The sequence below is a fragment of the Simochromis diagramma genome, unplaced genomic scaffold (assembly GCF_900408965.1).
Source record: "Simochromis diagramma unplaced genomic scaffold, fSimDia1.1 OVJJ01000208.1, whole genome shotgun sequence".
In the NCBI taxonomy this organism is placed as follows: Eukaryota; Metazoa; Chordata; class Actinopteri; order Cichliformes; family Cichlidae; genus Simochromis; species Simochromis diagramma.
Genome location: NW_024386789.1, coordinates 4,435,283 through 4,451,262, shown reverse-complemented (window position 1 = coordinate 4,451,262; position 15,980 = coordinate 4,435,283). Strand labels below are relative to the sequence as shown.

The following is a 15,980-nucleotide window of genomic DNA, read 5'->3' as shown; positions in this document are numbered from 1 at the left end:
ATTGTTTTACACAAGCAGGAACTGTTTGGGGGTTTTTTTGTTTTGTTTTTGTTTTGTTTTTTTGCCTGTCCCGTTTGGCTCTTTTGCCATCAGAATTATTGTCTAAAGGCAAAGAAAGATGTCCAACGGATTTACTTTACCAAATTGACCATCCCAGCCTTGCCGTAATGGTCCGTTTGATTCACCTTTTATTGTTTATTTTATTTTCACTTACTGAATACGGGACAGACTTGACTGGGGGAAAGAAGGGGAGAAAGAAAGAGGGAAAGAGAAACAGCTGAGAAGAGGGACGGGGGAGAAGGGCAAAAAACAAAAACCAACAGAATGGGCAGGAAAAAAAAGAAAAAGAAAAAAAAAGGCATATATCAATCACCTGGGTCACCTGTTGAGAAAGAAAAAAGAAAACAAGCAGAAGAGAACAAGAGTAATAGAATAAACAACATCACAATGATATATGGGAATATGACAGTAAATACTAAATATTAAACATTATTGTGCAGCAGGTAAGATCAACAGAACACAGTGTGCTTTGAGGTAGGAGCCAAAAAGGGTGTAGTTTGTGGGTGTGATCACCCGTGTGTACACCTGTGAGCATGGATGCGCTTGTTTTTTTTTTAAAAGGTTCCTTCATGTAATGATCTGCTAGAGGGTGTGGGGGGGCCACAGCCCCGTCCTCCAGGGCATGAAGCAGGTATGGAGGAGATCAAAACTCCAGACATCCAGAGGCCCCCAGAACACAAGAGACCAAGGAAGACCAACAGAGGGGCAGCCGCGCCACTGTCCCAGAAAGAGCTGAGGAGAGTCCCAGATGAGGGCTCACTCAGCAGCCGCGGAGCAGAAGCCAGGGGGGGTTGCAGTGACGCGCCCGTGAGCTCCGCCGGCAGCCAGCTGTGCCTGAGTGACCGAGCCCCAGGCCGAGAGGCCGGGGGCACCCCACCTCCGAAGTGGCCCGAGCGAGCCCCAGGCTCCAGGCCCCGATAAGCAGCCACCAAGGAGTGAGCCGGTGTGTACCTGGACGCCCATCCCCAGACACAAAGAACCACCAACGCACCGATGTCTGAGGGAGTCCGCCAGGGGAAGTGGTGGTGGGGGGAGATAGGCCTCCAAACCTTGGAGGGCCTGAGATGTCCCCAGAGAGGTGGCGTCTGATACCCAACCTGACATATAGACACAGAAATACAGGCACACACATATACAAACATCCATTCCCACCCTCATGCTCTCATATGCACTTACTCCACACTCAACCAACGTGGAGACAAACATAAAGAGACGCTGTACACACGATCACACTCCCCAAGCGTACTCTACGTACCGGGTCTAGGTACCCTTGCCCCTGGAGGGGGGAACTGCACCCAGACCCAGGTGGTGTTACCCTTTTCCCTGCGGTGGGGAGAAGCAGACCGCCCCGACTCCGCAGCAGCAGGGAGGCCCCACACTCCAGACCGCAGTCGGACAGCCAACTCCTCCTCCTAGCCCCCCGCTCCAGCAGGCCGCAGAGAACGGGGGTGGAACTGTGCAGTGAACAAGAATGAAAACCGTTTGACAAAGAGGGAGATTGTTTTATCATCGGGTTTTTTTTAAATCATGTTCTATTTGTGTTTTCGTGTGATTGTGTCGATTCATGAATAATAAGACGATTTAATGCGACTCACTGCTAAAACAACATATCAGTCTTTGCCTTGGTAGGACTGTTCCTAGACACCCAGTAGACAATTACAGACAGCATGCTTTCCATCATTCAGGAGCATTTATGCTTTCCTATGTTGATCTGCATGATTTTTTTTTCTTTTGTGTTTTTCTTGAAAGGTGATAGGTGTGAATGCATGACAGTGCAGGTGACAGCTTGGGTTTTGAGTATCGATCCATCAATAGTGTTTTCAATGCCAACATTTTTGTTTTAATTAAATGACAAACATTGCAACTAACCAGAATGCTATGTGGGTTATTACACTAACAAGTAATCTTAGATCTCTGCTACAGTTTCTTCTTCTTGAAAGATCCTGGGAAGCTGGTTGAACACACAAAGCTTTGCAATACGATAGACGTATTGATAGACAGTTCGAGTGTGTTATCACCCATCCAAATCAGTAACAGGAAGACAGCAGCATGTGATTGAGAGTCGTTGCTGTCATTAAAATGGAATGGGTTTTTTTTTTTTTCAGTTTTTCAAATTTCCCACAACTGGTTTTTAGTGAACACATGTGATGCTGATATTTCCTGCATACATGTAACCAGGAACCACAGCAGCCTGTTTGTCATAGCTTCACTCTTCTGTCAAGACTAATCAAAGCCATTCAGTTCACAGTTATGCCTTGTGTTAATAATTATTTCATAATTGGTGGGACGGGGATGTTAGAAAGCAAAACCTGATTCATCAGCTCAAGCCACCTTCTTCCATTGTTCAATTGTCCAGTGCAGACAGTCCCATCAGCAATGTAGGTTCTTTTGGTGGTCTTACACATTTTATGTATCTTGACCAGCTTTTCATGATGGCATGAAGCCAGCATATATGTTTCTGCTCACAACTCTGATATCATCTATGATGGTTGTTCTAATAAATCCTGAAGCTACTGTTTTTTGTTTTTATTTTTATATATATCCAGTTTCTGGGTGTGTTTTGAGATTATGATATTTTAATGGCTCATTGCCCATTTTAACGTCCTAGAATATGATGTGGCTTCTTTCAGCTTTTGTTGGATTAAGCATGTTTCGACCCGTGCTGGAAATTATGACTTGTTCTATTCATTGAAGGGAACAATGTAAGTTTGTAGTTTTGATACATCAAAATATCAGATTTAAACTTCAGTGTTTTGTTGCCAGGGTGTTGTGAGATTACGAATCAGTGTTAAATGCATCATTTAAAGCGGCAACACTCAGCTGCCTTAATCACTGCCCATGTGTTTTTTGTATGTTTGCTCATATATGGAAGCATATATGGATGTTTTTGGAGGAAGTGACCTGCTAACCTTTGCAAATGCTGCCTGCTCAAGTGTTTCACAAACTAATTTATTGCAGTCCATTAAACACTTGGGGGTCTGCGTGCATTCTGAACTTTTTGTGAATACCAAATATATCATGTACAGTGGGGCAAAAAAGTATTTAGTCAGCCACCGATTGTGCAAGTTCCCCCACTTAAAATGATGACAGAGGTCAGTAATTTGCACCAGAGGTACACTTCAACTGTGAGAGACAGAATGTGAAAAAAAAATCCATGAATTCACATGGTAGGATTTGTAAAGAATTTATTCGTAAATTAGGGTGGAAAATAAGTATTTGGTCACCTCAAACAAGGAAAATCTCTGGCTCTCACAGACCTGTAACGTCTTCTGTAAGAAGCTTTTCTGTCCCCCACTCGTTACCTGTATGAATGGCACCTGTTTGAACTCATCATCTGTATAAAAGACACCTGTCCACAGCCTCAAACAGTCAGACTCCAAACTCCGCCATGGCCAAGACCAAAGAGCTTTCGAAGGACACCAGGAAAAGTATTGTAGACCTGCACCAGACTGGGAAGAGTGAATCTACAATAGGCAAGCAGCTTGGTGTGAAAGAATCAACTGTGGGAGCAATCATCAGAAAATGGAAGACATACAAGACCACTGATAATCTCCCTCGATCTGGGGCTCCACGCAAGATCTCATCCCGTGGGGTCAAAATGATCATGAGAACGGTGAGCAAAGATCCCAGAACCACACGGGGGGACCTGGTGAATGACCTGCAGAGAGCTGGGACCAAAGTAACAAAGGTCACCATCAGTAACACACTACAACGGCAGGGAATCAAATCCCGCAGTGCCAGACGTGTTCCGCTGCTGAAGCCAGTGCATGTCCAGGCCCGTCTGAAGTTTGCCAGAGAGCACATGGATGATACAGCAGAGGATTGGGAGAATGTCATGTGGTCAGATGAAACCAAAGTAGAACTTTTTGGTATAAACTCAACTCGTCGTGTTTGGAGGAAGAAGAATACTGAGTTGCATCCCAAGAACACCATACCTACTGTGAAGCATGGGGGTGGAAACATCATGCTATGGGGCTGTTTTTCTGCCAAGGGGACAGGACGACTGATCCGTGTTAAGGACAGAATGAATGGGGCCATGTATCGTGAGATTTTGAGCCAAAACCTCCTTCCATCAGTGAGAACTTTGAAGATGAAACGAGGCTGGGTCTTCCAACATGACAATGATCCAAAACACACCGCCGGGGCAACAAAGGAGTGGCTCCGTAAGAAGCATTTGAAAGTCCTGGAGTGGCCTAGCCAGTCTCCAGACCTCAACCCCATAGAAAATCTGTGGCGGGAGTTGAAAGTCCGTGTTGCTCGGCGACAGCCCCAAAACATCACTGCTCTCGAGAGGATCTGCATGGAGGAACGGGCCAAAATACCAGCTACTGTGTGTGCAAACCTGGTAAAGACCTATAGTAAACGTTTGACCTCTGTTATTGCCAACAAAGGTTATGTTACAAAGTATTGAGTTGTATTTTTGTTATTGACCAAATACTTATTTTCCACCCTGATTTACGAATAAATTCTTTACAAATCCTACCATGTGGATTCATGGATTTTTTTTTCACATTCTGTCTCTCACAGTTGAAGTGTACCTCTGGTGCAAATTACTGACCTCTGTCATCATTTTAAGTGGGGGAACTTGCACAATCGGTGGCTGACTAAATACTTTTTTGCCCCACTGTATATCTGTGTTTTCAAGATCCCTTGAACAACTTGTTCAACTTTGTCTTTGCTAAGAGGTCAAATAACAGTACAGTGCATCACATTCTTAGTGGCTTTATAGATTAAGAATAACCAGCAAAGAATTATTTATAGACACAAGTTATGGTCACAGATTATTTCTTTAATTTATGGGCAAGCACTTGTCAGAGACCCTATATATTTCTGAAACATGCACTGAAGTTAACATGACTGAAGTACCTCTAACACTTGATTTTGAAAATCCACAGGTGGTTGATGTGTCTTTAAATGTTACATTTTTCATTTATCTTCCTCACAAGAAATCTGGAGGAAGCAAGGCAGAGGGGAAGTCTAGAAATTTAGACTGTTGTTCATGCTAAGTTGTTCAGTTTTACATTTTGATGAGATCAAAAGAACATCTTATGAAAATTCAGTATTACTCATGCTTAATTTGATCTTGGGTTTTAGCATAAAGGAAGTCCTTTGTTTAAAAAAACAAAAAACAAACTACGGGCTTGATTGAATAAAAAAAGACTATTGTTGTTATTCCCCTAAATGAAAAAACAATGCAAAAAGGATACAGTCGGAACATTCATTCCTTGTATTGTTGAGTATTTCCTGTATTAAAAGATTATAAGTAGACAAAACATAAAACCAGGAAACCTTCCATTTAGCCAGGTAAGCTTGGCACAGACAAGAGCCAAATCTCAGCATTTTCCACTTCCCCCTTTTGATCATTCATTGGTTGCACAAGTTTATCACATCTACAAATATGAAACAACAGAACTGTTTTCAGATGGAATAGGCACTGTCCGTGTGTAGCAATGGTCATGAGAAATAAAAACAGATTTTAAAAAATGCATTTTGAACTAAAACATCTGACTCTTGAAATTGGGATTTAGTCAGGTCAATCAGATACCTTTTCAACCCATTATGTGTTTATGCACCTCTTTGCATATTGGTTATTATCCTGTCTTCATCCACCCAGCCCCACCAGTCATGTCAGATGACTGCCCCTCCCTGAGCCTGGTTCTGTTGGAAGTTTCTTCCTGTAAAAAGGGACGTTTTCCTTCCCACTGTAGTAAAAGCTCTTGCTCATAAGGGATCATTGATTGTTGTGGTTTCTCTTTAACTGAATTGAATTGAATTGAACAAAATAAACACTGGACATAATAAGACTGGTGACATTTATAGTTTATAATGGTGGTTGGATGTGCTAAGTGAAAAACTAAGTACTTCATTCTTAGTTTTTCTGTGGTGCAAAAAGGAAACTAGTAAGAAAACAATAAGGTGCTTGTAGATAGAAAACTTTGATACATCAAAAAAAGTTAAAATGATCTGCTTTTCTCCTGAGCATTTTCCTTAGCCTTGTTTTGTCCCTTCGACACATTTTTTTAAAATGTATTTTCTTTACTTTTATCTCTTTTACTTTCTAGTTTTTCTTATAACTCTGTTAGTAATCTCGGACTGAAATTTCCTCCTTGTGGGAACACAAAATGTGTTGCTCAAACATGCTGTAATTTGATCAACCAACGCCTCTTAAAAGAATGTGTCCATAGGTTACTATTTCAGCTCAGAGTTCTGGGAGCTATGGAAATTAATCACAGCCACTCTTATTTTCTCATGTTCAGATACACATTGTACTAAGAAACTTTATCAATACAGTCCAAAATACTAATTCAAACTACTTTAATGGAAAATGGACTGGTTTTTATATGGCACCTTTCTACTCTACCTTTGAGTGCTCCTGAAGCACTCAAAGCCACGAACCACCAACCTTTCTATTAGTAGATGAGGCCTCTCTTCCCCCTGTACCTCTACAGCTACTCTTCACAGAAGAGTTGTCAATAGAATATTAGGTTTTGGAAACAAATCCTGATTAAGCTAAAATAGAATTCAAGAAAATGTTTGTTTTTGTTTCCAAAACGGTGAGCTAACAATCATTTCAGAATAATTATCGAACCAGCAACAACACTTAAGTTGTAAAAGAGTGACACATGATTTACTTGCGCCAGTGTCTGGCAGCCTCGCCTCTGTCAGTAGCTACAATGTAGCTTGCCATCAACAGTGTGTGAATGGGTGGATGACTGAATGTAGTGTAAAGTGTTTTGGGGTCCATAGGGACTAAGTAAAGCGCTATACAAAGACAGGCCATTTTTAGAACTTAAAAAAAATGTCTTGTCTTTTTCTTCCCCTTTTTTTCAGATTAAAAAAAAATCTAAAAAGGTTTGTGTGTACGGAATGATAAACTGTTGAAACTGTTGAACCAAGAGTGAAATAAATAAATAAATACATGAAATGAAATCTGTTTCTGTTAAAACTAATCATGTTAAAAGATAATAACTAATTCTGCCAAGAGTGATCAAATATCCAGTCAGAATTATGCCAGACGTTTGTTGGTGGTTATTAAAAATGAATGCTGTACATGATTCCACCCTGGAAAAGGAACAGTTCAAAAGAGTCATTAAGAGCCCCAAATTACCATGACACTGCCCATGATGAGTGCAACTTTTGACTACAACAGCACATATTGCATGTCATTAAATGTTGTCTTCTTTCTCCCATAGTTTGTCTTCTTGTCCTTCCTTCTTCTTCCTCGATGAGTCTGGCTCTGCTGGAGTATTTTTCAAGTTAAAGGTGAATTCTTTTATTTCCATCATTGTTGCATGGTGACAAGTACTTTGATTTATCACCACGAAAAATATGATTACATAAGCACACATTGTGCACATGCAAAGTCTGTGAAACTGTTTGTTTTCACTTTGGCATTCACAGGCAACTTTTCTAGTTTTGTTGTTGTTTTTTTGTTTGTTTAATCAACCAGTCAAACCTATTGGAATAATGTGTTATATCATATGTTACTATTTTCAGTCCATAGCTTGCTTAGAGCTGCACTGATAATTTTCCTCTGCATGTCCCTGCTTATGTTTTCTCGTGACCAGAAGGTTTTTAAACTAGAAACCTTTGTGAAACGCTAAAACTACTTTCTGAGAAGGTTTGTGAGCAGAATACTGGTCCTGGGTTTTGGAAACAAATCCTATGTAGTTGTGAAGTTATATCAAAATCAAAGAAAATGATTGTTTTGGAAAAAGGGGATTTTTTCATTCATATTAAACTTCTAGAGGTGTGTTTTGTGCTTATATGGAGATATCTAATTATGATATGTTGTTGCTATTTTTGTATCATCATGATAATGTTGGTCCGGGATGGTCTAAGGAGCATGGAAAGAAAAGCATCTGGACTTCAAGTTTTCTTGAAGACGTTTCACCTCTCATCCGAGAAGCTTCTTCAGTTCTAAGTGCAATTAATGTTCCAAATTTTAAGCCCTATAGGAGTGTCCGCAAGAGGGTCATTGATCCTCTACCTCATCACACGAGCCAAGGTGTGAAAACAGGTTTGGGTCACAATCAGCCAAGGTTTCGATTGGACCCATTGTAAACCTTGCCCAACCCTATCATGTGATTTATTGTTTTATTGGTCCAGGATCAACATTGTAATTGATCGACCAACTGATCAACCACATTGTTGCGGTGTTGTAACTTTGCAATGTGGCGGGAAAGAAAATAATGCTTTGGTTTGCCTAAAGCCCTAGAACAAAGAGTTAGGTTAACTGTTACCCAAATTTAAGTAATTCATCTTGGTTTGCTGATGGTTGCTTTTAAAAGCATTAACTAACTTCTTGGCTAATGCTAATTGAACACTCAGACCACGTCATTTGTCAGTTGTGATGTTGTTCCTGGATCAGCAGTTATGATGACGTAAAAACAACACCAGCACAGAGATATCAGATCAGTTCCTAGTACATACCAGTAATTTCATATAGAAAGAATCAACCACTGTGTAGAGGACCTAAACTTAAAGGATAAAGGGCAGCTATAGGATGACATACTGTGATATTCCAACTGTATTGGTACTTAAAGATGACACATTTCTTTTAACTTTGTGCCATTATGATATCAGCGCAAAATGCATTTTAGGTTACACCACTATACGCTAAAGGTCATGCTCAATGCAATTGAGTAGAGATTACGCAGGTTATCTATGTCTAAGTAACATGGGGCACCTAGACTGGTTCCTGATCAACTGTAGTTTTTGCTGACATAAAAGTCAAACTGACAAAAGACGGCACTCCCTCGTTACTTTTGTTTGGCTGACATACTAATCTTGCTGTTATTAAAAGTAACAGCAACTTCAGAGTAACATAGAGCCATGTATTGTAACGGTTACAAAATAAATAAATGGATCAGATTCACATTTACATGGCACCAATTCAATTCAGTCCAATTCAGTTGTATTTATTGCTAATCATGGCCGCACAGGAACAAGATCTAAGCACAAGATCCATAGAGGCTGGGGTCAACCACAGGTACAGGAAACTCAAGCTCCCAGGCCTCTGGTAGAGGACCCGAGTTTGAAGGAGCTTTAAATTCCCTCCTCACTTTATATATATTATATCAAGCATGTAAGTGAAATGAACCCTAGCAGACATGAAGCTTCAGACCTGTAGCGTCATACAAGAATCACACATTTCAATTTGAAACAAGTGGGGGGGGGGGTGTTTTTTTTTTATTTAAACTGGCTAGAAGAATACATTTTCCACTGCTAAAGAATAGTGTTTGATTTAAAAATATACTGTTATACTTTGCTTTTTGTATAGCAAACATATCACCTTTACTAAAGAAAAGCTTTTTTAAATAGTGATTTTTTTTCCTCATGAGATATTTTTTGATGAAGTAAAAGAAACAGCTATTTTATAGCAACTGCAGAAATATTTTTGTTTGGTAATCTCAGTTTCAAGGTTTAATATCATGGCAGTATGACATGAATCCCCTCAAAGTTTTATAAGCTGCATTTCTGCTCACCCTAAAATCAACCAATAATAATAATACAATGGAAGTAATGAAAATTACATATTCAAATGTCACCAATGAAAAATCACTTTCCAAGCTAACATATAAAGAACCTAATAAGTGCAGCACAGTATTTTCTTCACAGCAGTTCTTGGCTGATCCAAATTATATAAAATAGACACCGATGCTGCGTACCAGCAGCAGAAACCATAACAGATGTCGAGGAGTACTGGCTACAGATCCACTTCTCCCACGAACACTGCCAGCTGTAGTTAGGATTGTTCTGGTATGACGGGGCTGTGTGGGTCGATACACATTGAAATATCCTGTTTGATTAGGGAACATCTTCATCTGGTGGGTTTAAAGGGAAAAAAAGATCTTTTAAGACATATTTAATGTTCACATCATTATTTGATGTCTATGTTCCTGCACTGGAATACATGCTCCTGGTTTATTGGTGCAGAAGTGTAACCTGTTATGTAATCTGCTAACTGCTGGCGCCTGTCGTGGAAGCCTCATAAGGGTTGATGAAAAGGTGACCTCACCTGACGCATGTACAGATTGCCAAAGAATGTGTTGAACTGTTGAAGACAGTCACGTGTTTTTTCTCTTCCTGCCCAGCACTGATTAGTGATATACTGACAGCAGCTGATTTCACAGATAAGTGAAAGCTTCATTCACACCAGAGGAAACTGAGCAGATGAATCACTTTACCTGAACCAACATTATATTGACTCTATTTGAACGTAGTCTATCATAGCTTATTGTGCTGTGGTGCAGTTCTATCATGACTCATTACATCCCCTTGTTTCACATTATTGCTATGAAAAAAGTATGGTATTTTCTTAAAAAAAATTTTATGATAGTAGATGCGCTTGGCTTTTCAGTGTGTGTTGTTAAGGTCAACTATCACAATCATACTCGATCTTGGTCACCGATTTCAAGTCTAACAAGTTTCCTAAAAACTGTTCAATACAGTTACCAAGTCAAGGACAACATAAAAAAATCAATATTTACAGTGAAATGTAGTCAGCATTTATTAATTAAGAATAGTTTCCTACATGATATATGCATGTTGGTATGCATGAAAGTTATTCCAGCTGAAGGCCAAGGATCACGTGTTTCTGATACATTCTGTTTTTAGGTATGTTTCTTTTGTGATATAAAGTTGCCAACATTAATGATATAAAACATACCATAGCTTCTCTCTGCTTTTCTGGGATTAAACATGCTTAAAACTTGGCTAGAGATCATGACCTGCCACTAAAGAAAAGGGAGACATTTTGGATTTTCACAAAACCAGCTGTCCAAAGGACTGAACAGTGAACTTTAAATGTAATGACATAGTTTACCTAGTAAAGTTAAACACAATAAAAGTTTAAAGTTGTTAATATTCATTCACTAAAGATTCCTACTATTAACTAATAATATTTGCACTGAATAAACCTAACTTGTTTTAAATCTATAGTGTGTTGTGGTATCTCTATAGATAATAAGGAACTAGTAAAAAAAAAATCACTGTTTCATCACTGCCCAGGGGAGAGATATTTTAATATTTTATATGATAAATTCTTCGTGATCAGTGATTTAATCAATTTAATGTCTTAGCAAGGTGATAGCAGACCTGTACCTTTTATTTTTTTGGAAATCCCTCAATCAGAACAGAGTATGTCGCCTTTAGATGGAAACTCATGAGATAACGTCATGCTAACGTCTAAATCCATAAACTCTCAGCTGAAGTGGCTGACCGTAATGTCACGTGGAATACACATTACCGACTCTCTACCATCAGTATTACTGTTCATTTCAAGATACAGCTGTTGGTTAAAATGTTTAAAAATTGCTTAAGACTGAAAAAATGTGCAATTTTGTAGAAAGTAAAAAAGGGCTGGTTTCTATATAGTGCTCAAAGTGCTTTATACAACTTGCCTCATTCATACTCACTCACACAAACACTTTTTTCTATGCTTTTTCTAATTAAGTCCTTTTTGCTGTTCACACACGTTCATACTCGGATAGGTGCATTGGAGAGCAACTTGGTGTTAGTATCTTGCCCAAGAATATTTAGCATGCAGGGTGAAGAAGCCAAGGATCAAACCACCAAGCTTCCGATTAATGGATGACCTACTCTACCTCCTGAGCTACAACAACCCCCAAAAAGCATTTGTTCCCTGTCTAGGTGCCTCTTAATAACAATCAGCCTTCTCATTGTGTAAACACAATTCAGTACAAAGGGAATATAGTAATTTTAACCATTGTACATAGGAATGTCAAACATCTGTATTATTACTCCCATTTTTCTTCATCTGGCATACTATGCAAAGGCCTCAAGGCTGAATTACCTTTTTAAAATATCTGACATTACGTATAACTTACCAGGTTTAAGTCCACATTGATTGACTCTTTGAAGATTGTCCAGACAACTGCTTCACTGCATAAAGGTGTGGTTAGGGAGCCACTGTAGCGGTAGTATTCATGGCGGTTCACATCGCCAAGCAAGTCATCAATGGAGATATCGTCTGTGACCTTCACTGTTGTACCTGCAAGGAAGCGAAAATGCACAAGTTGCAGTGGTCTGCTTAGGTCCTCATTCAGAATTTTGATTTTATATTCAACAAAGTACATTTGTGCTCACCAACTTTGTGGATCTTTGAGAGATAGCTGGTCAGTTTTTTCCAGGCGTTTGTCTTAGATGTTAGCGCTGATGTGGGATGTGTCTATCGAGACAGTTATATTGGGTAATTAGAAAGAAACTCAAACATATGGGTTGTAGTTTAACAAACTTAAAAAATTAAAACATTAAAAAACACACCGTTGCTGTTCCTGATACAGTGCTCCCATGAGAGGTTCTCTTGGTAGTATGGGTGGACTAGAAAATGGATATTAACCCTCTCGAGGCAGGCGTTGCCGATTTGCAACAGTTAAAAACTAACAGCCTGATTACCCCACATACATATTTTATGAGTTTTTTTTACTCAGAAGTACCACTGCAGGACTTGGTTGTGCATTAGCAACAAAAAGTTTAATTTGAGCCTGAGAGGGTTAAGACAAAGTGTTTACAGACAGCTTATGCTTTCTTTTTATAGACCTATCAATCACTTCAGGGTTTTTTGTTCACTTTTCTCAGATTTCTGTGGAATTCTGATAATCTTTTAGGTCAAATGAGCAGAAAATATAAATGTTTTACTTTAACTTTCAGAAATGGATTTCCGTCCTTGAAATAAAAACTGTCATCAGCCACCAGCATGAACTGCACTGTCAATCAACAACACTGAGTATCTGGGACAGTGATAACACAACTTTGTGCGTGGAGCAGGTTAAAATGGAAACTGTTTGTCTTTAGATGAAATATTGATATAATGTTGTACGTGATGGCACCTGTCAGTCAGTGGAAACTATTATTTGGAATTATTTCTGCCCTGTTCACATTGCAGATGCCGTCAGAAATTTGTGTATAGTATAGATTTAGCTTTGTTTGACATGTACGTGTTTGGTACATTTATTACAAGCACTCAAAGGTGTTTGATAGCAATACAGCACATATACTATTGTTCACAGTTTCACTTGTCCAAGTTTTACGTCAATAAAAAATAATAATAATAATGGATTGGATTTATATAGCGCTTTTCAAGGCACCCAAAGCGCTTTACAATGCCACTATTCATTCACTCTCACACACTGGTGGAGGCAAGCTACGGTTGTAGCCACAGCTGCCCTGGGGCAGACTGACAGAAGCGAGGCTGCCATATCGCGCCATAGGCCCCTCTGGCCAACACCAGTAGGCGGTAGAGTAAAGTGTCTTGCCCAAGGACACAACGACCAGGACAGAGAGCCTGGGGATCGGACCAGCAACCTTCCAGTTACAGATACCCTTCCCAACCCCATGGTCGCCCCATGCACTGCCAAGCCATCAGGTGCCTGTAGTGCCTGATCCAGGGTTAAATCCTTTCTCTTGCTTACAATGTGCATCTGGACAACAAAAAGAATTAATGGAATGAAGTATAAACAGGTGTGTGTTTGGTTATAAAAAAAAAAAAAAAGCTTAATCTTTGTCACTACCTCCATTGGGTATCTTATTGAGTTCACAGTATGCTCTGAGCCTTCAGATGTATCTGATGTGTCACCCCAGTGGAAGTGGAACTCTAGGATGGTATAGTCATGCCCCAAACCTCCTCCTGACTCCTCCATCAAATTTCTCACCAGTACACACTTCACTGGAAGTTGTTTGAGAACAAAAGAAGAGAATATAACAATCATATTCTTTGATTTCTGTGAAATAGATTGTCATTGTAATGTAACATCTTGTAATGATGTAAATAAGAATGTTTACATCAATCATATCCAAAACAATTGTGCATAAAAAAAACGCATCAAGATTGCTGTCTGGCACAACATTGTTTGTGTTAATGTTGATGGGTGACTGATATGTACCGCTACAGTGGGAGCCGGGCAGAAGGTGCCAAGAAGGTGGAGTCACAGCTATTTGCAGAAAACATTTTTAGGACAAGTCAAAATCAAAATGGAGTATAACCTGCATAAAACTCTACAGCTAAATGTGCTGATACATACCACAGTGATGTGGATCATAACACCATTCATCTGAAGAATGGAAAAATGGTCATATATGTAATGTGCCAATTGGAGTTATAAAAATGCATGAATCATTCATGTGTTTTGCAGCTTACGGGGAGTCGGAGGAGTTCCAGGGGAGGCATACACGTGACGTTTATGAAGAGGTTGTGTAGGTCGGTAGATATTAACCAGCTTTGTTTCCATGGAAAACTTCTTTATCTGAGAACAGATTACCAAAGTTTCATCCACTGTAATGTTACAATCAAAAATTCATTTTGAAATTGTTAATATCTGCTGGTGCCCTGGCAGCACAAACACTTCTTTACTTCTAGAGTATGACTGAGTAGTGCACATTCAGAGAGCCTGTACTTTGGTGTAAGAACAAGGAAACATATTTTTTTAATCATAACTGAAAAGAGACAACATATCAAACGTTTTACATGGAAAATATACAATTTTAAGAAAAAAAAAAAAGGTCATTTTGAATTTAATGGCAGCAACACATCTTCAAAAAATGACACAAGACTATGTGACATCCTCCCCTCTTATAGCAATAGTCCAGAAACATCTGGGAACTGAGGAAACCAATGCTGGACTTTTGTAAGGGGTAAGCTTTGGCCATTCTTTTCATTATACTCCTAATGTGTAAACGATCTAGACTCAAGCCAGACCACAGCACCCAGACTCCTCTATATTATGAAGTCAAGCTGCTGTAATAGATTTAGTATATGGCTCTATATAGTAATTGGAAATATGTCAGAGCTTTCTTGGAAAAGATGCCATCCAGATGGAAGAATATGTCACTTTTAAACCCATATCAAGATTTTAGTACCTGTGTTGCCCTTCCGCATCTGCAGGTCAATTTCATAAGTGCTAATGTAACCCTGTACAACCAGACATGCAGGCTTTTGAACTGGGTGCAAATACCGTTCCAGTTGGTCGCTCTTTTCTTTAGTCTAGCAGCTGCAGCATCCATGTTATCTAAGTTGTCCCATTTCAGATTTTGATTTATTTGACCACAGAACAGTGTCCCACTTAGCTTCAGTCCATCTGAAGTTAACTTTGGTCCAGAGACGACAGCAGCATTTCTGACAGAGTTTTAACTTACATTTGTGTATGGCATGGAGAACCATGTTCACAAACAGTGATTTCCGTAACAGAATCATGACTGTTTTAAATGCACAAAGCCTGAGGGCCTGAAGATCACTGGCATCCAGCAGTGATTTTTGGCTTTTGCTGTTTTGACCCTTCTGCTTTCTTCTACTGCTACTGTGGGGATTTGGTTGTGAACTGTGTCAAACATACAGCACCATCAGACTGCATCTCCATAGCTCAGTCAAATAACTTTCAAATAAATGTCTTTACTGCTTGTTTTATCTGCACGCCTAAATTGAACAAAGACACTTTTTTCATGTCAAGATGAGTTGCAACCAGAGGCATCCTTTAAAAACCTTTAGCTCTTGTGAGGCTTTAGAGCACTTTACTCTAAAAAATATGTAAAGAGATTTTGATTTGCAAATTTGTGAAGCCTACTTTATTATGGGGCATTTTGCTGTTATGTCAGTTTACTGTTTATGTCATTCTGCTGTCCTGCCAGACAAGATCAGCTATGGCAGATTTTCTCACATATGAACACAAAAAAAGCACAAAATTAGACCTGATGTCATAAAAAGTAGCTGGTACTTGGAAGAGGCTACTGGGGTTATTATAGATTTGTAAAGCCACACTAAAAACGAAGTCTGAAAAGAAAATTTTTCTGAAACAACAATACAAACTACACTTCAGAATAAAATTAAATAAATAATAATAATAATGCACAAAATTGTCTAATATTTTTTTTAAAAAAAAGGAAATGCCCCACCTAATGACGCG

At 39.2% G+C, this 15,980-nt stretch overlaps 1 protein-coding gene across 1 annotated transcript; it reads right to left on the bottom strand.

Moving 5' to 3' along the window:
* Window positions 1-9,614: 9,614 nt before the first annotated feature.
* LOC120728309 (putative carbonic anhydrase 5) lies at window positions 9,615-13,601 on the bottom strand. Its single transcript, XM_040023104.1, has 5 exons — window positions 13,596-13,601; window positions 13,407-13,505; window positions 12,172-12,253; window positions 11,913-12,076; window positions 9,615-9,887 (listed from the first exon to the last, which is right to left on the bottom strand). The coding sequence occupies exons 1-5, from the start codon at window positions 13,599-13,601 to the stop codon at window positions 9,702-9,704; spliced, it is 537 nt and encodes a 178-aa protein (XP_039879038.1). The 3' UTR covers window positions 9,615-9,701.
* Between the last annotated feature and the right edge of the window lie 2,379 nt (window positions 13,602-15,980).

Coding starts and splice junctions, on each gene's coding strand:
- LOC120728309 (XM_040023104.1), bottom strand. Junction 12,077..12,171: donor CTCAAAGATCCACAAAGTTG/GTGAGCACAAAT, acceptor GCTTCCTTGCAG/GTACAACAGTGAAGGTCACA. Junction 9,888..11,912: donor TCAATGTGGACTTAAACCTG/GTAAGTTATACG, acceptor TAAACCCACCAG/ATGAAGATGTTCCCTAATCA.